Here is a 25827-nt window from a genome sequence, read left to right as displayed (position 1 = left end):
ATGGAGAAAGCAAATCCATTATTTTTCTTTAAAACGATGACTTCACTACCAGCCCCAGCACCCTGTCCTCAACCCAACAGTAGCGCCAGCCAGCCTTCCGAGGCAGACGTACGCTGTCCACAAGCCATCGTGTCCCTTCAGTGTCAGTTCTGGTTACAGATGCTCTTGTGCCACTTTTCGCTCTGTGGAGGCTGCCCACGCTCCTAACTGCCTTCCCTGCTGCATTTAAGACAGCTCAGAAACAGAGCAGGCAAACCACTAACCCTGCTATTATGCCAGGGGCCCCTCTCTGGCCCTGGCTGCCCCCAGCCTTGGCTATCATACAGCCGGGCCCCAGCCTCATCTGATGCCTGAAAGACAAATCTTTCCTTGACTGGCTATGTCCCCTCCAGGAGTGGAACCCCATAAGGAGAGTTCCCCGTTCCCCATATACTTTGCTTTGAAGCCACAGGGCGCCTAGGGCAAGATTCCAGGGCTCCAGCTTGCTACACATGAGCCCTGGGTCCCAGGATGACTTTTTACTTGTCTGGCTGCTCCCTCAACTTTTTCCCCAGCTTCCTGTGGCCGGGAGCCAGGCCACACCCCTGTATGACCGTAGTCTCATCTGTCTCTGAAATGAGAGGGTTAGATCAGAGTTTCCTGAGTCCCCACTGCTTCTGACATCCTGTGACTCTAAAATCCGACCTGTAGCCGGGCTCAGTGGCTCAGCCTGTAATCCCGTGCCTTTGGGAGACTGAGGTGAGTGGATTGCCTGAGCCCGCGGGTTCGAGACCCGCCTGGGCAGCGAGACCTCATGTCTACAATAAATCAAAAAAATCAGCCGGGCGTGGTAGCGCATACTTGTAATTCTGGCTACTCAGAAGGCTGAGGCGGAAGGATCGCCGGAGCCTAGCAGGCAAGGCTGTGGCAGCGGCCACTGCACTCCAGTCTGGGCGACAGAGTGAGACTCCAACTCAAAAAAATAAAATAAAATAAAATCTGACCTGTCATGACAGCCCCCTGCATCCACACACATCTACCTCCAGCTCAACTTATGTTTGGCCTCCTAGTTCTGCCCTACTGGCTCTGTCACTTTGGGTGGGTCACTATCCTCTTCAAGCCTCGGTTTTCTTGTCCATGAAAGGAGGGTAATAATAGAGCCTACCTCAGAGGACCACAGAGATGAAATGTAATAGTTCACAGAAAGCTCTGAGTGTCAGAGGCCGACACATAGTAAGGGGTGAATACCTGCAGATCACAGTGCCTTTAGGGAGATTATGGCTGGGACAGTACTGTCCAGTGAGGTTGGAACGGGGAGGTGGAGCCGTATTGTGCTGTCTCTTGAATACCTGACCGGGCCCCAGGTTCAGCACTTGGCATTAACAGCTGCAGAAGTTTTAGAGAGAGGTGTAACAGAGGGGAAGCTCAGGTGACTCAGTAAAATCTCCTGTTCCAACTTCCCAGGGTCATACAACGGTCCTGGCATCCTGATGTTTCCCAGAGACCTGTTAGTGCCACACAGCTTGGGTTCTCTCCTCTCTGGGCACTTGCACTTGCCCCCTGTGATTTTTAGCCACAAGCTACCACTTACCTATGAAATGGGTGTCCTTCCTTTTCCTTTTCCTATGAGATGGGGAACTTTAAGATTGCGTGACTGAAAGGTACCATTGGAACCCAGGGCCTCTGGGGGTTTATCCATCTCTCGGGATCAGGATCAGACTAGGAAAGTCTCCAGCATTCATCCTCGCCGGGCCCATCCTCACGATGGTGTTTCTTGGGCATTTTGCTGCCCCAGCCCTGGTGGGACTTTTCTCCTTGATTTCAACATTGTGAATGCCCCCAGGAAGTCAGGAAAATAGACATTGTCCCCTGGTTCCTGCAGAAGGTGAGCAAGGAGAGTTCCTGAAGAGGAGGGATATGAGACAGGAGTTGGAAGCTGAGGGCAAGGACCCCCTTCCTTCTCTCTTCTGTGGAGTCTGTGATGGCAGCAGGGAATCAGGAGGAAGGGAGCTCTCTCCGGGTCTCTCAGGCAGTTCAGTGGGCTGTGCCTGGGGGAGAAGGCAGTCATGAGGAACAAGAGGCTACCTCTGCTTGGGTCTGCTATCAGCTAGTGATCATGGGGACATCAGCTCAGCAGGTCAGGGCTGCAGAGAATGGGGGCACAAAGATGAAACCTGCTACAGATTGTGTCCTCCTGACCCATGGCATGGCCGAGAAAAGAAGGGGCCTCGGTGACCTTCTGTAGTCACCACCAAAGTCCAGAGCATGAGAATGAACCTTAGGCCCCAGCATCCTTGTCCCCTGCCTGTCTCCCTTTAAGGTCCTCCCCCCACTGCAGGAAGCAGAGAGAAGGGATGGAAAAGGCAGGGCCACATGGTCTGGATGATCCGCCCTTGCCCACAGTTCTGCCATGCAGTCTAGGGAAGGAGGCTGAAGACCTTTGTGTTCATGAGGGCCGGGATGCTAACAAAAAGAGGACTGTCTTCCTCCTCCAGCCCCGTATAGTATAGACAGGAAGTGACTGTATGTGTGTGAGGAATTCCGCTTTGGGGTATCCTTTTCTGGGCTGCTGCCAGGCCGTGAAATGAGCAGTGAAGGGATAGCCCAGTGTGAGTCATCAGCCACCCTCTCAGACCTGGCAGGCTGGTAGCGTGTGCATTTCCTCTAGAGATCCCCTCCTGCCAGCTCCAGAGAGGTGGCCTTAAGTCGACTCTTTAGGGGTTCCTCCTCCTCCTATCCAAAGGGAAGACTCACAGCTGCCTGAGAAGGTGGCTCCCTCCCTCGCTGGGCAGCCTTGGACCTTAAGAGATCTGTCCCTTCAGGGCACGGTGTCAGGTATTCTGGAGACTGTTAAAATGCAGGAAGGATAAAATTCAATCAGGAGCAGCCTTCAGTATCTAGGTCCATGATCATTTATCTAGCAGTCAGCATGGAAAGCAAAGGAACAAATGACTGAAGGAATGAGGCACAAGACAAGCAAGGTTTGAGATAGACAGTGATTTATCAACCTTGGCACTACTGACATCTTGGGCTGGATAAGTCTCTGTTGTAGGAGGCTGTTCTGAGTATTGTGAGATGTTTAGCCACATCCTTGGCCTCTACCCACACCTCCCAGTGTGACAACCAAAAATGTCTCCAGACATTGCCACATGTTTCCAGCGGAGGGGGGATGGGAATGCCCTAAGTTGAGAGCCACCGGTAGAGGGAGAGTAAAGGGAGAAGTGCCACAGGGATCTTGGACATCCAGGGGAATGCCCATGTTGGGAGCCTGGTGCAAGGGAGTGACCCGGAAAGGGATCCCCAGATGAGAAGTGGGAATCGATAGGTGAGTTGCTGGAAACAAACTAAATACACTTCTCGGCATTGCTTCAGCCTAACCCAGCCACAATCATGAGTAAATATTGTAGGAAGGGAGAAAGGTCTTAGTGTGCAGGGTCAGGGCAGCATTGTTGGGATGTTTGAGCTTGTAGGAGAGGAACTCCAAGTCTCCTGCCAGCCCTGGGAGGAATAACAAACAGCAAAAGAGGAGATACCCACCCCGCCCCACCCCCACAGCTTCTTGAAGAACACTTTCTCCAGCAAATTCATCTGTCTGCTCAGCTTCCCATCCCAGGCACCTTTCCAAAGCATACATCCGAAAGAAGAGTGTGGGGATGGCTCAGATCCATGGTGCCCTGGGGACTGACTGCAAGTGACGGGGTGGCCTGGGCGTCCTGATATTAGCATCTCTTGGTGTTGGCCCTGTTTTCTTGCTGGCACCCCCGGTGGAAGAAACTCTCTTAGCGTACCTCTTATTGTCCCTAGCTTCATGAGGTGCATTACATTTTAGACACTGAGTTCAGGAAGGTCCCTGTGTTGTGATACCCATATCTCGTGTGTAACAACCCACCTCAAAATGAACGGCTTGAAACAGTTCACTTCACAGTTCTCTCATGGTTCTGAAGGATAACTGGGCTGATCTGGGGGTTCTCTGGATTACTCAGGCAGTTCAGTCAGATGGGGATGGAGATGAAGTCATCAAAAACCCCCTTACCCACATGTCTGGTGCCAGATCTGGAGGTTGGATCAGCTCCAGCTCCAGGGATCTCTGTGTCTTTCATGGGCTCTCTACCATGGGGGCTTGAAGGTAGCTGAATTTTTTATACACTGGTGATGTCCCTGGAGAAAGCCTGGCAAGCAACCTCACCTTTTATGACCTAGCCTTGAAAATCCCGTAGCACCATATCCTCCCGGCCATTGAGGCAGATGAAGCCCCACCCAAGATCAAAGAGAGGGGACACACATCCCACCTCTCAATGGGGAGTGACAAAGTTCTGGAAGAGCATGTGAAACCAAAATACTGTTTCTGCCATTTTTGGAATACCCCTCTCCTTTGAATAATGGCCTTCTTGTCCTTTACCAATAATAACCCAAGGCAGCTCGCATACTAGATCATCATGGTTTGGAGGGCATGTTTTTTCTGGGACTTCCCAGTGTGCCTGGCACTGGGGGATTCTTGCTCTGCTTCCCTTCCCTCCCCACTTCCAACCAGCCCTCTCCATTTCAGGTCCTTAACTGTCTCCAAGCCTCCTTTTCCTCCTGTCCCCCCATTACTCCAGGGCAGGTTTTAATTCTCACCTGGAGTCATACCCCTGGCTGTCTACAGACAGTCCCAACTTAGGGTGGTTTGATTTATAATTTTCTGAATTTACAATGTGTAAGTGACACACATTCAGTAGAAACTGTACTTTGAGTGCCCTTACAGCCATTCTGTTTTTCAGTTTTCAGAATAGTATTCAGTAAGTTGCATAAGATACTCAAAATGTAAAATAGGCTTTGTGTTAGATGATTTTTCCCAACTGTGGGTTAATGTAAGTGTTCTGAGCATGTCTCAGGTAGATTAGGTGTATTCAATGCATGTTCAGCTGACGATGTTTCCTACTTACAGTGGATTTGTCGAGATATAACCCCTTCGAAGGAGCACCTGTACTTGTCTCTAATCCATCTGGGGCGTTACTGCCAGAGACCTTGTCCTAAGGGAGCCATTGGAAGTGTTGGATGCAAACAGCTAATGGATGAATGAAATCTAAGTTTAGGTCATGCTATGGCACCCCTGGGAGGGTCATGGGAAGGGGGAAGAGGGACACCCCAAGGGATGAGTCCCCAAGGATGATTAAGAGAGAGAACTGTAGGGAAGCTCTCTTGGATGGAGGAAGGAGGGAGGAGAGTCTGTATTTCCCCAGCAGGGAGTGGTTCATACTGGAAAGTGTAGATGTTTTATTGTATCTGGAGGGGAAAGGAATGAGGAGGGGAAAGGGTGATGAGGAACCTTGGCTTGAATTCCCTAAGGGGCCAGTTCAGATTCCTAACCTGATCTAGCTGGCAAAACCATCCTACCTAGCCTCAGCCCACTCCACCCAAGCTCCACCTCTCCTGTTCTAGACTGTGCCCTTCCCCCACATCTTTTGGATCTCTGCACTTGACCTTCCTTCTCTCTGAAAATGCCCTCACCCACGTCATCCAGGTCTGCCCTCTAAGGCTTCTGCACCACTCCAGCCCTCCCACAGTCCCAGTCTCCCCTGTTCTGAAGCCGAGTGCTCACTGCCATCCTCTGCAGCCGCTGTTTTCACACCTATCCCTGCTGGCTGTGAGCCCACTGCATGAGAGCCCAGGCAGTCTCCTCTAGGACTAGCACAGGCCTGGATCTGGAGTCATGAATGAGCCAGCAGGGAGCTTGAGACTGGCTGGAGGAAGAGATACAGATACACCCACGTAGATACCAGGAGGACAGAGGTGCTCAGAGGCAGAAGCAAGACTGACCACAATGAGAGAAGTGTGGGTGAGGGGTGCTGAGGCAGGGGAGGGTTTCTGGGGAGTGTCGGGGCTGACACTGGGCCTTGTGTTCTGCCTGCTTTTAGCCAAGAAGAACGGTCTCAGCCCGTGTTTGAAGTGTGTGTGTGTGTGTGTGTGTGTGTGTGTGTGTATGTGAGAGAGAGAGAGAGAAAGAGAGAGAGCGAAAGAGAGAGAGAGAAAGAGAGAGAGAGAGAGATTTCGCTGAGCATACAATCCCCTGCACAGGTACTGGGGGCTGTAACCGTGACCAGCCCAACACCAACCCTGTCCAAGTCCTGTTGGGACTGCTGATGGCTCACTGCACTCTAATGTGATGAAGCCACAGCTAGCACAGGTGTGTCAGAGCCAGCATCTCCTGGACTCTCCCTCACTTCCTGTTTGTGAAGGAAAGACAGCAACAGTGGTAGGGAAAGGAGGAGAAAAACGCCCAGCAAATATTATTCCCTCCTCTTGGAAAACCTCCAACAGCCACAAATCTTAGTAACTCAGCTGTGTCCCCTCCCCGTGATGGCCCCCAGGCACCGCGGCCTGTGCACACAGCTGACCCTCAGGACACGGACACCCAGGTCAGGAGCACGGCTCTGGAAATTTACTGACATGGCCCTGAATGAATTTATCTTTTCAGGGGAGGACCAGAGCTTAAAGGAATCATTCATAAGGTCTGTCTGGGAGTGCCGTGACCTCCCTCAGAGGAGGGTCTGGGCGGAACCCTTGCTGCCAGGGTCCTGTCTGAGAACTGAAGTATGGAGGGAAACTGCGGGTACCTAGTGTGCTCACTGTGGAGACCCAGGAGGGTAGCTCACTTGGAAACAAGGAAATCTTTATCTGGGTAGCTTGCGTCTGGAGTGGGTGAGGCCGTTGTGCTTGGCCATCCAAAAATCCAATTCAACCCCCTTTTCCCAAACTCATTAGAAGGGGTGGAGGAAGTTTGAATTTAGAGGGGATTCCCTGGAGGCCCAGATGCTGAAGTGGTTTGAGTGATCCCAGCGGGTACTCCAGGGTGGGCCAGAGAGAATGTCACAAAATCTTTGTTGAACATATGAATAAACTGTTCTGCCACAAGCACAAAACAAAAACAAACGGGTAATGGCCAAGGCACAGCAGGGAGAGAAACTGATTGTCACAGCTGCAGACTCAGGAGGTGGAAGGAGGGTGCTTGTCTCTTAATGGCCAGCCTTGGCTCTTGCCTTGTGTTATGTGAGGGGACAAAGCAGAGAAGGGACTAGAAAGCCTCCTCACCCCAGGGTCCTGCAGTTCTCAGTGGAGGATCCTGCAATAGGGAAGTGAAGGGGAAGGTGAACAGGCCCAGCTGGAGATCCACTCAGGCCTGGGATGGGGACCACCGCCCCCCCATCACACACACACACACACACACACACACACACACACACACACACACACACACACACCCTGATGGGGACCACCGCCCCCCCATCTCACACACACACACACACACACACACACCCTGCGATGGATGTGCCTGGGTCTCAAGTAATTGCTTTTATATCTATACCCTCGTCAGTGCTTACTCCCCTTTTTATTAATGTCCTTTTTTTTTCTTGCTAGTTGCCCAGGATGGCATCAAACTCCTGGGCTCAAGCGATCCTCCTGCCTCAGCCTCCAGAGTAGCTGGGACTCCAGGCGTGAGCCACCTATCACATTTAACTCAGTGCTCACTCTTTGTCTTTATTTCTTCCTTATTTGGAGCTCACTTAATCCCGAAGAAGAGTCTTCAGAGGCTCAAGTTGATGAGACAGACCCCATATGCACTCAGTCATTCACCTCACCTCCCCCCTGCAGCTTCCCTCCCTCCTCTCTCTCACCTCAGCTTCAACACCACCCCCCACCACCACCACTATCACCACTAGCCGGCACCCTTGGCACCCTTTCCAGGACAACATTGCCAATGTGGCCAAGGTTTGGCACAAAGATACCTTCTGTTGAGACCACTTCTCCTGGGTCTCAGTTTTCTTCCCTATAAGAAAATAAAAACAGCCAACACTTAGAGACACTGTTCTAAGAGCTTTACATATTTTCTCCCATTTAATTCTCAACTCCACAGGACAGTTTATTATTTAAACCAATATTACATATAAGGAAACTAAGGCACAGAGAGTAGCTTCTTTGGGTCAGAGCCAGGATTTGAACACTGTGTTCTGGCTCTAGTGTTTCTTAACCATTTGGGGTGGGGATAGGAGAGAACCCTGACTGGTCTCCCTAGAAAAATGCATGTATTTGCATATACACAAAATTTGCACAAAATGTTTGGGGTTCCAGATCTCTAAAGTCCATACATGGACCTCTATTTTTCCTTTTTGTGTCGGATCCTAGCAACCTTCTGAGGATATGCCTTATTATTCTCCCCCTTCCACAGCTGGGAAAACACAGGATCAGAGAATTTATTTTTTTAGAGACAGGTCTTGCTCTGTTGTCCAAGCTGGAGTGCAATGACATGATCGTAGCTCACAGCAGCTTCAACTTACTGGGCTCAAGTGATCTTCCTGCTTCAGCCTGCCAAGTAGATAGAACTAGAAGCACAAACCACCATGCCTGACAGAGGCCAGAGAAATTAAGGAATGTATCCAAGTTTACAACTTTAAGTTGTAGGTCAGGACCTAAATCCAGGTCTTCTAGCCACAGATCTCAATCCCCGCTGGCCAGACCTCTTAGTTCTACTTAGGACATCTTTCCATCAAATTCCTTTCTGGTTTTGGGATTGCCTGAAGGCCCAGCATGGCCATGGGGTCCCCGTAGAACCAGCACATCAACCCACCTACTCGGGACCCTTCACCACCCAGGCTGACCTGCACTTCTGCCCAGAATACTCAGTTCTGTCCAACAGGCCAGCGGGGACCCTGCCGGCAGGGACTGTTTGCCTCTTCTTAGAACAGTGCCGGAGGTGCTGCGACAATGGAGAAAGGACAGTGCACGGCCCTGAGAAGGAAGGGAGATTCCCCAGGGGCTGGGCTGGAGCAGCAAAGCCAGCCAAAGGCAACCAAGAACCTGGAAGCTGAGGAAGCTAAAGGCTGTGTGGCAAGGGGACAGATGGCATGAGATGCAAGGATCAGACCCTGTGAGTTCAGTTCTTTGGGGGAGCAGAGAGTCACCAGTCTCCAGTGAGACATGCCTTTTATAGGGATCCTGGCAGTCCCTACTGGAGATGACAGGAAATCTCAGTGCCGAGTCAAGCAAAAGATAAAGGGGCACCTTTGGCTTTGAGACCCTGGACCACCTCCCCTGGGTGATTTCCTTTCAACAGTGCTGGCTCCGGACTCTCATCTTCCCCGTAAACCTATTTTTCATCCTTTTCACACTAATGCAGGCATGTCCAACCCATGGCCCAAGACAGTAATGTGGCCCCACAACATCTTTTAACATCATGTGCTTTTTAGCATTTATTTTCTTCTTGACCCCATGTGTAGTTCCATTTCTGAAGTTCACCATCACTCGTTATTCGTGACATTGCTTTTTGGCACCACATACTTGTGAGCAGCTGTTTCAATTATGAAGCACACCATGAGCAAAATTCAAACAAACGTTTCTGATGAGCACCTTGACAACTCACAGATAATTGCAACCATGGAACCAGACACTGATAGATTTGTTTTACAAAAAGAAGTTCAAATCCCACTAATTTTAATTGTTTCATTTTTCTAAACTTTATAATAAAAATACTTTAAAAATAAGTCTTATTATGTATACACAGTAGCTATATTATATAACTTATGTGCGGCCCAAGGCAATTCCTCTTTATTCGATGCAGCCCAGGGAAGCCAAAAGGTTGGATACCCTTGCACTAGAGCATTTAAATCCAGGGGTTTCCTTTCCCATGGCTATTTGCAGCTTAAGTCTGATCTGTAAATGTGAGGTGAGAGGCTCTTTTAGAAATTAAGACTGGATATAATGGAGGTTCATGGAGGCCGGGGGCAGGAGTCCCATTCAGGCAGCTCCTGCTTGACTACACATGAGGCTGGTGAGGCTCCCAGGTGGGCTTTTCCTGATGAGGAAGCAGGGCAGAAAATCCCCCCATCCTCCATCCCCCTCCCCGGCTTCTCAGGCCTGTGCTGGTTGAGTGTCTTCCAGGACAGAAGTTTGACAGGGTATGGGGCAGCCTGGATGTAGCAATGGCCATTCTGAGGAGCCTGTGGTCAGGAGCCTCACTGGGCAGCACTGGCATCTCAGGGTAGGGCCTTTAGTAATGGAGGTGGCTGGCAGCAGCCAGGGCCCTGCTAAAGGAAGACGTCACAGGCAGCCAGCTCTCTTCTGAGGAGGCACAGAGTTTGTCCCATGGATGATCAAGGTCCATAGCAATCCATCTCTGGTACTTGTCCCTGCCCTGGCCCAGGGTGCTGGACAGACAGAGGCAGGTGTCAGGCTCCCAGGATGAGAAAGGCAGGTGAGAGGATGTGAGTCAGAAGTTCACAGTGATTTAGGCAGGATTTGTTGGTATGTTCATATGCATCACCTCATTCCATAGAGTACTTAAAGCATACAATAAAACCATATGCTGAAAGGAAAATAAGTAGTTCCAAAACAACCCAGAAAGAAGAGCATGTCGACAGCACCCCAGCTGCTGCAGGTGGGCCCTCCACCATGATGCCCAAGAGCCATGAAAGGATCTCACCATGTCCCCAGGGAAGGTTTGGTTCAGGGCAGCCCAGCTCCCTGGAGGACCCACCAGGGTGAACCAGCTGCAGAATGTCCCCCTCGCTAGGTGATCCAGCATTTCCAGTGGGCTCCAAGGGCACTGGCACAGCATGTGAGGTGTCATCAAGAGAGTTCCAAAGTCACGTAAGTCTGGGAAACATGTATCTTATGGGAACTGATTGAAAAGCTTAAAGAAGTCTCTGCATTTACCCTGGTTAGCTTTGCATTTCCCAAACTTACTTGGTCATAGAACATTTTCTCAAGAAATCCCTGTCAACTTCTTGAGGAACTAGTTTCTACAGAACACACTTTGGAGGTATACTGCATAAGCCAATTGATGAAATTTTTGTTCCTTTTTTTAAAGACAGAGTCTTGCTATATTGCCCAGACTGGTCTCAAATTCCTGGGCTCAAGTGATCCTACCCCCCTCAGTCTCCTGAGTGAGTAGCTGGGATTAGAAGCATGAGCTACCACACCTGGCTGTTTGTTCTTATTTCAATATAGACCAATTATTATGGAGGACCTCTACCAAACATAATAATTTTCATTTTAGAATAGCCAAAACCAGTTAGAGCCATGAGGGGTTTGTAGCATCCAAGTTAGACTAATCGTCCCACCTGTTTTTATCAGGACTAGATGTAACTGCTCCAAACTGGCTCTGCTGGGAAACAACACCATGGTCTTCTCCAACCAGGGCACCCCTCCAGGAACAAGTCACTGCAGGATTATCCAGAAGAGAAGGGTTTCCATACATTGTTTTAGAGAAGGTGGATTCTGACCTTGATGGGGAGAACCAAGGATCTGAACTTTTAACAGTGAAGGGTGGGACTGAGTTCTACGACTGAGGAACAGGTTTCACTTGTAGAACAGGTTTCCTTGTGGGGGGAAACCTTCTTGTGAACATGGGCTGTTCAGGGGGAGTGAAAGAACACTGTGCAACCCAGACACTGAAGCATAATCAAGTCACCTCTCGAGGACAGACGTCCCCAAGACAGTGTCCTTTGAATTACATGAATTTGAAATTAATTCCAACCTATTTGTAAAGTAAACTATTTTGGTTAAATGTTAAAATCATGTGGCTGGGCACAGTGGCTTATGCCTGTAATCCCAGCACTTTGGGAGACTCAGACAGGAGGATCATTCGAGACCAGGAGTTCGAGACCAGGAGTTCGAGACCAGCCTGGGCAACATAGCAAGACCTCATTTTTAAAATAAGCTGAGGCAGGAGTTCTGTTAAGCCCAGGAATTCAAGGCCCAGTGAACTATGATCACGTCCCTGCACTCCAGCCTGGGTGACAGAGTGAGAGACCTTGTCTCGAAAAAAATTTAAAATAAGTAAAATAAAAGCACATGCTTTGTACAGACAGACCTGATGGCCTCTCATTAGCTGGGACCTTTGGGTGAACCACTCAACCTCCTTAAACCTCCATTTCCTCAGTGATAACATAGAATGAAAATAGTAACTGCCTGGAGCTGTTTTGTGCCAATGAAATAAGATAACATAATAATACACTTAAGACATTTAGTACACGGCCTGGCACATACTAAGCCTTTGTGAATGTAAACAGTGTAATCATGGTGGAGATCTTGTTGCTGAGAGAGCTTATACTAAATAAAGAAATTAATATACTTAAGATAGTCAAAGAAATCAGCTGGGTAAAGGAGCTTCCCTACTTAATTCAAAATATTTTGCTGGCTGGGGTGAAAGAGAAAGTTAAGGAATCAAAGTATAAAACAGGATTTCAAATGTTTCCACGACCTTATTAGCAATCAAGATGTTCCTTGGAAGCCTCTAAGACTCCCTCCACTCCAGAATTTGGGAAACTGATGAAAAAAAGTGTTGAATCTTTGACTGTAAAACGCATTTAGCTCTTGTTTCCTCTTACCTTCGCTGTGATTTTAGTGCTACTGTCTTGGCTGTGTGATGACAGACCATCCTGTTGTCTTGGTGAATTATATCACATTGAATCGATGGAGTGTTTTAATATTTCATGAGCCAATGGGTATGAGATGATTAAAATACAGCATAGGATTTAATGAAGCTACTCACTTGTTAACCCTAAGTTTTAAATCTGAATTGCTGCGGACATACCTGGCGAGTGTTTCCCTGGTTCAAGGAATCAGATACTCTTAACCAAAGGAAATCACCATCAGGGTACAGTCCTTAAAACCTAGGATTTGGATTCTAAGAATGTGCATGTAAGACCTGCCAGTGCTCTACTCCAGGCTAACTGGGTTTCAACTTCTTCATCCCTGGAAAGATTATAATAATAATGATAATCACCTCATAAAATGTCTGTGAGGATCAAATGCAATGCATAAAATGTTCTTTGTCAACTGTAAAGTAGTATACAAATACGATCTACTTGTTAGTTTATTTTTAATTCCTGATGGTGGAAAGAACATAGACTAACCGTCCAGAGATGCAGGTTCGGATCATGGCTCAACCCCTTTCTGGACGTGTGACCTTAAGCAAGTAACTTAGTCTCCTACAGTTTCATCATCTGGGAAACATTCTAGGATTAGGAATCTTTCAGAGGAAACATGTTAGTTTGGACAGCAAAGGATGGAAAAAGCAGTCCTCTCCAAATGGCGATGGGAGACTGGGCCTTGCTCCTACCTGGCTTGGCCAGAGATATGCTTCTGGGACATTAAGGAAGAAGACTGGAAGTCACAAAGCATGCCTGCTGATTCCTGGGATGTGACAAGAGCACGCAGATCTGGTGGTGAGCAGTAATATGAGATAGATGCACATCAGCACTGACCTAGATGTATGACCCACAAAAAAATATAGTGCCAGTACTGAAGCCAATCTTCATGCATTCCACCAGAGTCATGGTCCCATGAATAGCAGCATGGTCAGCTATGACATCCAAGACTACAAGAGCAACTGATTGGTCTCGATGACATATTTGTGTGCTGCCTACACACATGCATGATGTAAAAACATCGATTCTTGGGACCGAGAGAAACAGAACAAGGGGTCAGACAGACCCAGGAAGCTCTTAGGAAGACATGCAGGGATCTGAGGGGACATGACAAGAATGGTGGGAGTAACTGGCTTGAGATCCTGTCCCTGGAATCCCTGTACTTGGGTCCATTTTATCCACAAGTCTGTCTCCGTGTGTTGACACTCAAATCCAAGCAGTTTTCAGGAGTCCTACAAAATCTCAAATAAGCTCAATCAAAATAAGAATCACAGGCATCTTCCAAAGAAGGACTAAAGTCTTGAAAAGACATGATGTTGGAGGAAAAGGAATGGATTGAAAAGGAGGACCTCATAGGCCCAGGAACAGCAGCCATGTGGTGAATGTGTTCTCCAGGATGGACAGCCTGACAAGGTCGGAATGGGAGAGTGGATGGATGCCCAGAAAAGGCCCCAAGAGCATCTGTTTTACTGATCACCTGGTCCATATCAAGTAGAATTAGGCAGAGACAATCCCTCCAGGTAGATTTGGATCCCCACCAATCTGGACTCCTCAGTTTCTTCTTCCCCTAGCCAGGGCAAAAAACAGTCACTGCCAAAGTTCTCCCCAAGCTGCTTCTTCTCAACACGTCTGGTGTGGTTCATATAAAGACCTCACTCGCTGACCCAAAGGGTTGGCTCTTAGATCTGACAGCCATACCTTTTCAGCTTTTTCTTGTAGCTGTTTAACTGCTGGCAATGCACTTAGGCTCTTGAGGCCTCATTCTACTCAGCTTTAACCTGGAAATAGTATTAGCGCCATCCTCACACAGCTGTTGTGAGGAATAAGAGATAATGAAGCTGAAGCTCTTAGAACAGTGCTGGCACACGGACAGGGCTCAATGAATCATGGCTCCTGTCAATGCTCTCCTAGCAGTAAAGTCGGAGGAAATTGTAGCCCTGCATAATGAGTAAGGAAACAGGGATGTTATCGGTTCATGTAACTGAAAAGTTTCAAGCAGGTCTGGCTTCAGGTACAGCTTGGTTCAGGGTCTCAGTGGTGTTGCCAGGATCCAGTTTCTCTCTCCATCCCTCAGCCTCGCTTCCTCTGTATTGGCTTCATTCTCGGACAGGCTGCCCCTCCCAAGGAAACCAGATGGCATCAGCAACAGCAGAACATGCGTCTTTATAGTCTCGGTGAAGTAGAAGAGAGTGCCTGTCCATTCTCCCATAAGCCCCATAAAAGTCCCACCACACCTCATTGACTCTGGCTGGGTCACAGCACGTTCCCTGAGCCAGCCACTAAAACTGGACCATGTGATGCATAGATTGCCCCAGTCCACCTCTGGAACTGGGGCAGGGTCAGTGCTACCTCTAAACCTCACAGATTAAAAAGGCAGGGAGTATGGCCTCTCAGAAGGATGTTGGCATTACCAGGAGGAGAGCACATGGCTGCTGAGTGGAAAACTACAGGTGAATCCACAGCACCACATTCGCCATCCAACTCAAGGAGCAAAGGATTTATTTCTCTCAGTTACTGGCTGACTAACGGGGAGGTGTCTCCAACTACCACAGGTCTGTCATTGGCACACATAGGCCTCAAGGAACGCTATGTAATCATCCCTAAGTGTTAACAGAACAGTCTAGCTGAAGAACTATCTGGATGCTAAGTTATCAACCAGAATTCAGTGACCTTCAGTAACATTAATAAATCTGTCAATTACCAAAAATCAGTACAACAACGAATTGGACTCAGCTGAGGCTATTTCCTATCATTGTCATGGAAAATTGTAGGAAAATACACATTCCTTAAGAATGGAGTAAACTGGCCATTGCCTTGCTAAGCTATTGGTGGCTATATACTCTTTGAGCTGTGGCCAGGCCATGTTTCCTGGCTTTGGCCGCCTCTCCTACCTTGGGGAGGTGAATCTCCTCTCTCTCTCTCTCTTCCTTTCTAATTTCATTTTTAAAGTAAACTATATTTTCTAATCTAAAAAATAAATAAATAAAGAATGGAGTAAACTTCCTCATCCTCTTCCCAGGCCCCTTCCCTTTGTCTGTATTTTGTGGTAGACACAACCCCTCCCCACAAGCCACCTGGTGCTGTTTCTGGTATCTGCTGGCTGCTACTAAGTCCATTGCAGTGCTGAGTACCCAGAACAGGCCCCAAGTGGGTGCTGGGTGCTTTACACATGTGCTCTCCTTACGCCTCATGTTTATCCCCAGGCATGGGGGAGGGTCCCGAGGCTCAGAGAGGGGTCAGGCTGCCTGACCAGCTGCCCACCTCATTGTCTGCGTCCTTGTCCACCCCCTGCCTAGTGCCCACACCTCACAGAAACCCTGGGAGGTAGTCCAGCCTTCTGTACTCCAGCTCAAGGCTATCCCTGGTTCCCTGCTTCCTGTGATTGTGTCACCTGCTGGGATCTCTGAACCCTTCTCCTAGGAGGTGTACAGCATTTCCACGGACCACTACATTTTCTTCCTCTTACTCAAACTCCCCTTTGATATTTATTTATTTATACTTTTTTAGAGATGAGGTCTCACTCTGTCACCCAGGCTGGAGTGCAGTGGCACTATCATAGTTCACTGCAGCCTCAAACTCCTGGGCTCAGCAGTCCTCCTGCCTCAGCCTCCACCAGCTGGGACTGTGCCACCATGCCCAGCTCACACTCCCCTTCAAAGCCTGTTTTCTAGGAGGCCTCTGCGCCAAGTTGGATTCATTCATTCCACAGATGCTCAGCACAGAACACTCTGAATCAGGCACGAGGCTGGGCTCTGGGTCTTTCAGGGAATGAATTTTCCTGTCTCTACCAAACCAACCACACAACAGAAACAATCCTCCCTCTGCATTTTCCTCAAAATAGCACCAAACCCTCCGATGAGGACGGCGTGAAACATCCTTCTGTCTACTCACGGGTCACCTTATGCCCAGGACCCCAGAGGTGGGGCTGAGATTTTTTTGTTTTTTTTGAGTTGGAGTCTCACTCTGTCGCCCAGACTGGAGTGCAGTGACATGCTCCCGGCTACCTCAGCCTTCCAAGTAGCTGGAACTACAGGTGCGCGCTACCACGCCCGGTTAATTTTTTTGATTTATTGTAGAGATGAGGTCTCGCCAAGTTGCCCAGGTGGGTCTCGAGCCTGCGGGCTCAGGCAATTTACTTATCTCGGCCTCCCAAAGCGCGGATTACAGGCTGAGCCACCGAGCCTTGCTGGGGCTGAGATTTTTAACCTCCTCCTGACTCTGAGTCCCCTCTTTGTGCCATGTTCGCAGGTGACTGCTGGCTGCTGGCAGCCATTGCTTCCCTCACCTTGAATGAAGAGATCCTGGCTCGAGTGGTCCCCCTAGACCAGAGCTTCCAGGAAAACTATGCCGGGATCTTCCACTTCCAGGTGACTTAATGGTTAACCCAAGCTGTCCCTCACAGGTCCCAGGTCTGGGCACAGTCTCCTGGCACGGCTGGGTCTATCCATCCCTGGTGGTGTTTGCAGAGTCTGAGGACCAGTGCTGTTCTACAAAGGACATTGGGAGATAGCAGGAAGCTCCCTGGCCTGCCTGTGGTCAGGACGTGGGACTCTGCCAGGATGACCATGGGGGGTGTTGTAGGTCATGCAAGGAGGGAGGGAGAGCAGGGTGTTCAAGCAGTAATTCCCTTTTTTATGAAGTTTGAGACAAAATGTTTAAGTTCTCCTTTTACATTGGTAAATGACAAACAGTGTTTTCTTTCTGATGAGTCAGGGTCTCACTCTGTCACCAAAGCTGGAGTGCAGTGGCACGATCACAATTCACTGCAGCCTCCACCTCCTGGGCTCAGGCAATCTTTCTACCTCAGTCTCCTGAGTAGCTGGGATTACAGGCATGTGCCACCATGCCAGGCTAATTTTTCGATTTATTGTAGAGAGGAGGTCTCACTATGTTGCCCAGGGTGGTCTCAAACTCCTGGACTCATGTGATCCTCCTGCCTCAGCTTCCCAGAGTGTTGAGATTACAGGCAATGAGCCACTGTGCCCAGTCGAGAAATAGTATTTTTAAAAGCCTGCAAAGCAGAATGCTAAAGAGGTGGGTGTGGATGTGGGGGTCGAACAGCATCACTGTCCTCACTCTTTTGGTGAAGACTTGTTTGCAGTAGGAGAATTACAGGAGCGTCTCCTCCTGGGTGGGCTCATGGAACCCATGCCAAGGGGTTAGGGCGTGGGGAGGGCTGGATTTGGCTAGCTCCGGGTCCCAGTGCTGCTACCTGCTCCTCCTCCAGCTCACCCCATGCCACCCCTCCCCATTGTCTTGCAGTTCTGGCAGTACGGCGAGTGGGTGGAGGTGGTGGTGGACGACAGGCTGCCCACCAAGGACGGGGAGCTGCTCTTTGTGCATTCGGCCGAGGGGAGCGAGTTCTGGAGTGCCCTGCTGGAGAAGGCATATGCCAAGTAAGTGGCCATGCCCCCTCCCGCCCCCATGACCTGTCCTTGTGCCCTGGCATCCAAAACACAATTCAAGGAACAATTCAAGGACTGCTTTCAGTAGAAGTCCTAATCCACAGAAGGATTTTTTGGCCAACACTGGGCTCTCAATTCCAGTCAATGCATGCAGGATGCCTGGTCACATCGTGCACTGATAAATAACAGCGATCACCATCTTTAACCAAACCCACTGGAGCACGTTATCGTTCTGATCATGCTGGGCTTAAGAAGGAGCTCTACTTTCTGGGCAGAACATGTTACATTTTTTATCAACTAAAAGGAGCAGAGCTTTTGCCAATGGGCAAAACTCTCCTTTGCAGAAGTAGGAAAATTGTGGACACCTGCCCAGAATACATGGAGTCGCTGATGGAAATGGTGTCTCCATCTCCTCCCAGCTGCTTCCTACCCAAGCTGCCCGCAGTCGGGCTTGTCCAGACTCAGGGCTGCTGCTCTCAGCGGAAAGCCCCATGCCAGTCCCTCTCTAGAGGGACTTCTTGGCTGTGCTGCAAGTAGATTTCTGTTCCTTACATCCTCCAGCCAGGAAGTAGGAGGGATCAGGATCCCACACTCAGCTGTGAGAACCTGAGGGGCCTGAGGGTGCTTCTAAGTCCCACTGCTCAGTAAGAGTTAGGGGAACTACCAGACTCCGGCTTCGGTTTACCCACACGGTGCCTGTTTCTCAGGGAAACTGCTTTTATTATTGAATTGTTGTCTTTTGTCAGGCTGTAAATGCCAAACAGCCAATTAGTAGACCTGCCCTTTCCTGTCAGGATGTAAAAGAATCAATATGGAGATTAGTCCAGATAATCACTAAAGTTCTTCCAACTCTAAGGTCCTATGAGATATCTAAAATCAAAGAGGGTCCCTTGGGCCGGGAGCAGGATGTGGGTGCATTTGAGAGATGAAAGTGTTTGCAGCCACAGCAGGTCAAGGGCAGCAGTAGCATCCAATCCCTCTTGTAGGATCAATGGATGTTATGAAGCGCTGTCGGGGGGTGCCACCACCGAGGGCTTCGAAGACTTCACCGGAGGCATCGCTGAGTGGTACGAGTTGAGGAAGGCCCCTCCCAACCTGTTCAAGATCATCCAGAAGGCTCTGCAAAAAGGCTCTCTCCTGGGTTGCTCCATCGACGTAAGTCCAGGCCACCCTCCCTCGCCCCCTGTGGGGGCACAGATACGCACCTCTGTCCTTGCTCTCTTGGTGAGGTCTTACCTGTATCAGGAGAGTTACAGGAGCATCTCCTCCCAGTGAGCTCACAAGACTAAGGGGCCAGGGCCGGGGGAGCTAGCTGTGGCTGAGCTTGGGCTCCTGGTGCTGCTACCAGCTCCTCCTCCAACTCACCCCATGCCACCCCGGCGGTGGGAGGGACACAGAGAGGGAAAGGCAAGGGGGAAAGAGGGATGGAGGAAGAGGGCGTCCCAAAAGTTCACCCCAGTCTGCTCTTGCCGAAGGGAGGCTCCCAAGGACACCCACAAGGATACCCAGGTACGATGTTAAAGCAACCCTTGGCCTTGTAGGGGACTAAGGAAAACTGCTCTTTGCCCTCTGAAGGTTTGCTGACAATCAACCGACAAAAGGCAAACTAATAAGAGAAAAGGTGTACAAATTTATTAGCGTGCATGGGGTGAATCAGAGTGATGACCCCACAGTGCAGGGGACACAGCTGGGTGTAGACCCTTCTTCTTATAGGGGAAGGGAGATGGGGAAGTGTGGATGATTTTAGGGGGATAGTAAATGATTTGGGGAGGGATTCAGTGAGCTTGAAGAACATACAACGGCCTGTTGGACCTGCAGAGCAGACACTGGTTCTTGACAAAAGTCTGTCCAGGTGTGTTGACAGACTTCAGTCTTTCTTCCTGCAATATGAGTTCCTTTAATGAAAACTCAGGGGAGGGACCAGAGGTAATAGTTCTCTATTGGGTCTGGACTTAAGCAGATAAGGAAACTTTTTTTTGTAATGGATGGGTGGTGGTGCTTCCAGCTCTTCCCTCCCCAGCCCATTTCCTACTCTCAACCTGTTATGAATCCCCACCCACCCACCACCTGTAGGGCTGTGCCACCTTCCCCTGCACTCTGTTCCAGGGCTGGTGGGCCTGTGGGAGCTTTCAGAAGGCACAGGAAGGAAGCATTTCATCATAATAGCCTTGCTGGCAAACTTTGCCAGGGGATTGGAGCTGGGCTCAATGTTCTGTCCCCAGCAGCCTTGGGGTAATGACTGTGTCCAACTCCTGGGCCCTTTCTAGTCCAGGATATTGGTTGGTCTCTGCGGGGGACAGAGATAAGAAGTCTTTGGCCCCAAGAGCCAAAATCTTTGTTAGATTCTCTAGGCAGAAACTGTCAAGCTTTCAGCCTACCATGTTGAAGCAGAAGACCCTTTCTACTCCCAGCCCTTCTTCCCGTTGACAACCTACTTAGGAATAGGTAGAGGAAAGGAGTAGCTTTGAGGAGTTCTTAATACAACAGAAGCAAATTCTGAACTCAGGTGGGAACAAAGAGCCTTCATAATATAAACCCTGCGGGAGACTGAGCCAGACCACGGAGCATGGGGGCCTCAGTGTATCTGGGCCACTCTGTGCTGTCTGGGTGTCAGTCCCCAACAATCCAGGCTCTCACTGGCTTCTCTCCGTGGGTATATCCTCTCCACCTTCCCAGCCTGCAGAAGTCTGTGAATGCAGCAGTCATGCGGGGGCACCCCCCTGGTGCAGGAAAGTGCAACTCTGCGCCTCCCCTCCAGGCCTGGCTCCTGCCCTGTGGGTCTAGCGGTGGAGGGGGCCGGTAGATGGGGCCAGGCCGTAGGACGTGAGCCAGGGAGGCAGGGATGGGGGATCAGGGAGGGGAAAGGCAAAGAGTGGGGAGGAAGGGAGGGAGGGACGGACGGGGAGGGTGCAGCAGGCCTGCTGACGGTTGCCATGTTCTAGATCACCAGCGCTGCGGACTCGGAGGCCATCACGTTCCAGAAGCTGGTGAAGGGTCACGCGTACTCGGTCACGGGAGCCGAGGAGGTAACGGCCGGCGCGGATGTGCGGGGGTCCTACTTCCCCTAACTCGGTGATCACAGGCTCACTTTGGCTGGTGATTCCCAGGGTGTTGCCCCGTGTCCTCATAGCCCCGTCTGCACTCAGGCCTGGAGTGCAGACCTGGCGTCGCAAAGTTGTCAGCACAGAAATGAAGAGCGGTTCCTTCCCGAGCCCGCGCCACGCTGCCCCCCGGTGGCCTAGTGACGGCTCCAGCAGCCCTGATTTTACTTGGTTTAAGAGTGACAGCCTAACTCTCTGGATCGGGAGCAACAATAAAACTACACTTTGCATCCTTATAGTGTTTTTTACTCTATAAGGTGCTTTCACATTTGGTCTCACAAACGCACATGTACTCATGTTCAAATCTAACTGCCACTTTTCAGCTGTGTGGCCTGGACAAGTTATTTGAACTCTTTGTCCTTTAGTTTCCTCGTTTTTACTTATGTGTTTATTTGTTTAGTTAGTTAATTATTTACTTTTTTTTTTTCTCACTCTGTGGCCCATGCTGGAGTGCAGTGGCACAATCAGCTCGCTGCAACCTCCATGGCTCACTGAGTTCTCCTGGGCTCAAGTGTTCCTCTCGCCTCAGCCGCCCAAATAGCTAGGACCACAAGCACACGCCCAATAATTTTTAAAGTTTTTTGTAGATATGGGGTTCTTGCTATGTTTCCCAGGTTGGTCTCAAACTCCTGACCTCAACTGATCCTCCTATCTCTGCCTCACAGAGCACTGGGATTACAGGTGTGAGTCACATCTGGCCAGTTTCTTCATTCTAAAAATGGAAATAATAATACCCATTGTAAGGCTGTGGTGATTTAATCAAGGGAATATATGGGAAGTACTCAGACTGTGAGCATTGTAGGTAAGCAGGTAGCTGTCCTTGTTGTTGATGTTACTATAAATATCATCAAGCAGCCTGAGTTCACTTGTAATTACAAAACCCAAACTAGACCTCCAGGTCTTCTGTATGTCCAGTGTTTTTGTCTTGTTATTTTTTAAAATCTTACTTTAAAAAAAAAACAAAAAAAAACTCCTCCCCTTCTCCCTCCCCCCAATTTTATTTTGAAAATTTTCAAGTCTACAGAAAAGTTGAAAGAATAGTACAATAACTCCCCAGACACTCTCCGAGATTCAACAATTGTTAACATTTTGCCACATCCACTTTGTGCGCACTTTTTGAGCCATTTGAATGTAAGTTGCAGACATCACAACACCTCACTCCTAAGTACTTCAGCATTTATCTCCTACAAATAAGAACATTCTCTTCTCCATAACCCCAGTACTACGGCCATTCCCAAGAAAATAAACATTAATTCAGTAACATCAATTAATGGTTCACGTTTACTTTTTCCCAACTGCCCAAATGTCCTTTCCAGCACTCCACCCAGGACTAAATCAGATTCACTTACTTCATTTGCTTATGATAAATCACTGAGTTCTTTCACCAAGTTGTAAAGCTTCTCTGAGCTCCTGTGACAAAAGCTTATTCCGGTCCAGTCAGTTAAGCTGAAGTTCAGAGGTAAATTACGTGCCCACACAAACCCTAGAACTAGTTAGTGTGTTTATGCTACAGGCTCAGGCAAAAGTTAACGAGCCCCATCCTCCAAATCCAAATTTAATTCCCACTTTCCAAAGCCGAGCTGTATTGAGGAGTCTGGAGATCAAGCTCTTTCCACTTTTTGTGGTTCTCCCTCATACATGGAATCAACCCCCCGCTGATTCCACATGGCTGATGCTGAAGGGGACTTTGGGCCTGAGTCCTTCCAGGCCTGGTTGAACTTCACTTCTCCCTCCTCCCTTTCCTCAATCCTGCAGGTTGAAAGTAACGGCAGCCTGCAGAAACTGATCCGCATCCGAAACCCCTGGGGTGAAGTGGAGTGGACGGGAAAGTGGAATGACAAGTGAGGAGGGTGCAGGTCACGGGCCTGGTAGGGACGGGAGAGTGGGTTCTGCTGGGAGGCCTTGGCAGAGCAGAGAGTGGAGAAGGCTCTATGCACTGTACTGGGAAATCAGACCCCGAGAGTGTAGGCCACCCGAGAGGAACCTGTGGAGAGGTGGTCCCGTGGCAAGGTCTTTTAACTACTTTCAGCAGTCTGGGGGCCTTTCTACAGCCCCAAAGCTGCCCCTGTGTTTATGCCTGTCACTACCGCCCCTAGCTCAAATTCACCTTTGTATTGGACCTTTGGGGGAAAAAATACAACCCCTCCCCCCCACTGGGCACTTCTATCATTTCCAAGGATGTAAACTTTATGCCAAAAAATCAGAAAGAATCTCCTTGGTGATTTCCAGGGGTTACTGGTAGGCCTGTTGAACTCTCAACTTCTGGGAGTGAATACTTGTTTGACCATCTGCTGTGGCAACCTCAGCAGAGGGACACCTGCCAAGGCCGCCCTCCAGGTCAGCGGCAGAGGATGAGACGCCATACTTCGCATCAGATTTTCAGTTGCCCCTGCGAGAGCTGCTAGCCCATCTCAACTTGGGCAACTGATGCTACTTCATCTCTCTCTGAGGAACTGTTCATTTTCTGACTTTTCCTTGCCACTGTCTTCTAGGACAATTCACCCTCTCACCTTGTTCCCTTGTTTGCATCTGCATAGTGGTCTCTACTCTTTAAAGTGCTGTTAGAGTATGTAAGTGTAGCTTTTAGCCAGATATGGGTTACTTTCCCCCTTTCTGGAGTCCAGGCCCTCAGAGGTGAGAGTGGACAACCTTACTCCTCAACGATGGGGAACTTTGGGAAGAAGTCATGGTCACCCACAATGCCTTCCTCATTACTTTGTCTTCCAGCTGCCCAAACTGGAACACCATAGACCCAGAGGAGAGGGAGAGGCTGACCAGACGCCATGAAGATGGGGAATTCTGGTAAGATTCGTGGAGGCTGTGGGGAAAGGTGTGCCTGCCATAATGTCCTTTCCTAGAAAATTGCTAATGGGATTGTCGGCCAGAAGGGAGTTTATCATGTTGAGGGCACTGGGGCATAGGATCTCAGTTTCGTTGTTGTTTTAAATTCACTATAAGACCTTGAATAAAAAAAATTCTTAAATTTTCAATTTGTCCATCTCAGCAAGGGGGTTTACAAGCTGAACAAGTTCACAAAAAGGCCAAGAGGTCTAGGCACAGTGGCTCATACCTGTAATCCCAGCACTTTGGGAGGCTGAGGTGGGAGGATTGCTTGAGCCCAGGAGTTCAAGACCAGCCTAGACAACAAAGTTAGACCTCATCTCTACAAAAAAAAAAAAAAAAACTAGCCTGGAGTGGTGGCACATGCCTGTAGTCCCAGCTACTTGGGAGGCTGAGGCAGAAGGACTGTCTGAACCCAAGGGGCTGAGACTGTGGTGAGCTGTGATCATGCCACTATACTCCAGCCTAGGTGACTGAGATCCCCCAACTCAAAAAAGGCCAAGAGAAATTCCTTGAGTAATGTTCAGATCCCAAGAAACAACAAGAGGAAGATGGCCCTTTGCCCCCACTGGAGACTCGTCCAAGTCCCTTAAAAAATCTTGGTTGCTTAATGAGCAGCAATGGACCCACACACCTGTGTCTCTGTGCTACTCTGAGGACCACCTACATGTAGACACAATATGCATTTTACCAAAAGAGCATCCGTATATTGTCCCATTTGATGTTCACCCCTCCCATTTTACAGGTGAGAATTTGGAACTTCAGAGAGGTTTAAGTAGCTTGCTCAAAGTCACTCAGCTAGAAAGTGGCAGTGCCAGGACAGGAATCTGGGCCTTTTCATTCTGGACCTAGTGCCCACCCACTCGACCCCAAGGAGCTGCTCTGCCTGGCCTTGACAGGCTCCTAGGCTGGCATTGGCGGAAGGTGTATCCTCTTATAACCTGGGGTGCCTGTGTCTCTGCTTTTGCCAGGATGTCTTTCAGAGACTTTCTCGGGCACTATTCCCGCCTGGAGATCTGCAACCTGACCCCGGACACCCTCACTAGTGATACCTACAAGAAATGGAAACTCACCAAGATGGATGGGAACTGGAGGCGGGGCTCCACTGCAGGAGGCTGCAGGAACTACCCAAGTAAGAGCTGCTGCCACAAGGGGCCGCCAAAGGCCAAGGCCCACCCCAATGTGCTATATTCCAGCCTGACAGCCCCGGGAAAGCACCTCTTACTCACTGGGATCTTCTGTCTTCCTTTTCTCTGAGCCTCTTTCTCTATTTTCTCATTCCCACTTCCTCCTGCCCTACCCAGGCAGAACCCACAACTTGCTATTTCTACAATGTCTTCTCTGGGCCCTAAATACTCTGGCGCTCACCATGACCTTCCACCATGCCCACGGAGAAGTGCTCAATCCCACTTGATACCTTTGAGCCACTTTATCTACCCCAAGCCCAGGCAGCCGAGCCTGCAGGGGAACCTCACCCCCCCCGTGCCCACTGCAGACTCCACATATCAGGCCCTGTTCCCCCCGCGCCACTCTCTTGTGTGCCCAGCAAATGTTGACTGAGCCCTGCTCAGACAGGAGTGAGGATTTCTCCTCTGGTTCAGTCTTTGTGGAACCCCATGGCTTTTCTGCCTTGATGACTCAGCCCATCAAAAACATCTCATCACGATGATATCTGCTAGTTCTGGAGCACACCTAGGGTACTGGGAACTGTCCTAAGTGCTTTGTATATAACTTGAGCATCCCTAATCCAAAGATCTGAAATTTGAAATGCTCCAAAATTTTCTGAGCCCCAACATGACTCCACAAGGGGAAAATTTCACACCTGACCTCGTGTGAGGGTTCACAATCAAATCACAGTTAGAGCTTTGTTTCATGCACAAAATCATGTAAAATATTGTATAAAATTACCATCAGGCTATGGATATAAGTTGTATATGAAACATAAATGAGTTTTTTGTGTCCCACCCCCAAGATATCTTATATATTTGCAAATATTCCAAAATCCAAAAAATCTTTTGAAATTTGAAAAAAATCTTTTGAAATTCTAGCCCCAAGAATCTCAGATGAGGGACACTGTATCAACCTGTATATTAT

General features: G+C 49.3%; 1 protein-coding gene across 1 annotated transcript in view; it reads left to right on the top strand.

The window, feature by feature from the left end:
• CAPN2 (calpain 2) overlaps nt 1–25827 on the top strand; it is a 55797-nt gene that overhangs the window by 11357 nt on the left and 18613 nt on the right. The window contains exons 6-12 of the mRNA XM_021718586.1: nt 16635–16753; nt 17649–17782; nt 18778–18946; nt 20734–20817; nt 22648–22733; nt 23620–23694; nt 24705–24865. Of these exons, the coding sequence (XP_021574261.1) occupies nt 16635–16753; nt 17649–17782; nt 18778–18946; nt 20734–20817; nt 22648–22733; nt 23620–23694; nt 24705–24865 (828 nt within the window). The remainder of the gene's footprint in view (nt 1–16634; nt 16754–17648; nt 17783–18777; nt 18947–20733; nt 20818–22647; nt 22734–23619; nt 23695–24704; nt 24866–25827) is intronic.

The sequence above is a fragment of the Carlito syrichta genome, unplaced genomic scaffold (assembly GCF_000164805.1).
Source record: "Carlito syrichta isolate Samal-C Ts95f unplaced genomic scaffold, Tarsius_syrichta-2.0.1 Scaffold312843, whole genome shotgun sequence".
In the NCBI taxonomy this organism is placed as follows: Eukaryota; Metazoa; Chordata; class Mammalia; order Primates; family Tarsiidae; genus Carlito; species Carlito syrichta.
The sequence above is the reverse complement of the archived record's forward strand: the minus strand, read 5'-3'. Positions and strand labels throughout refer to the sequence as shown.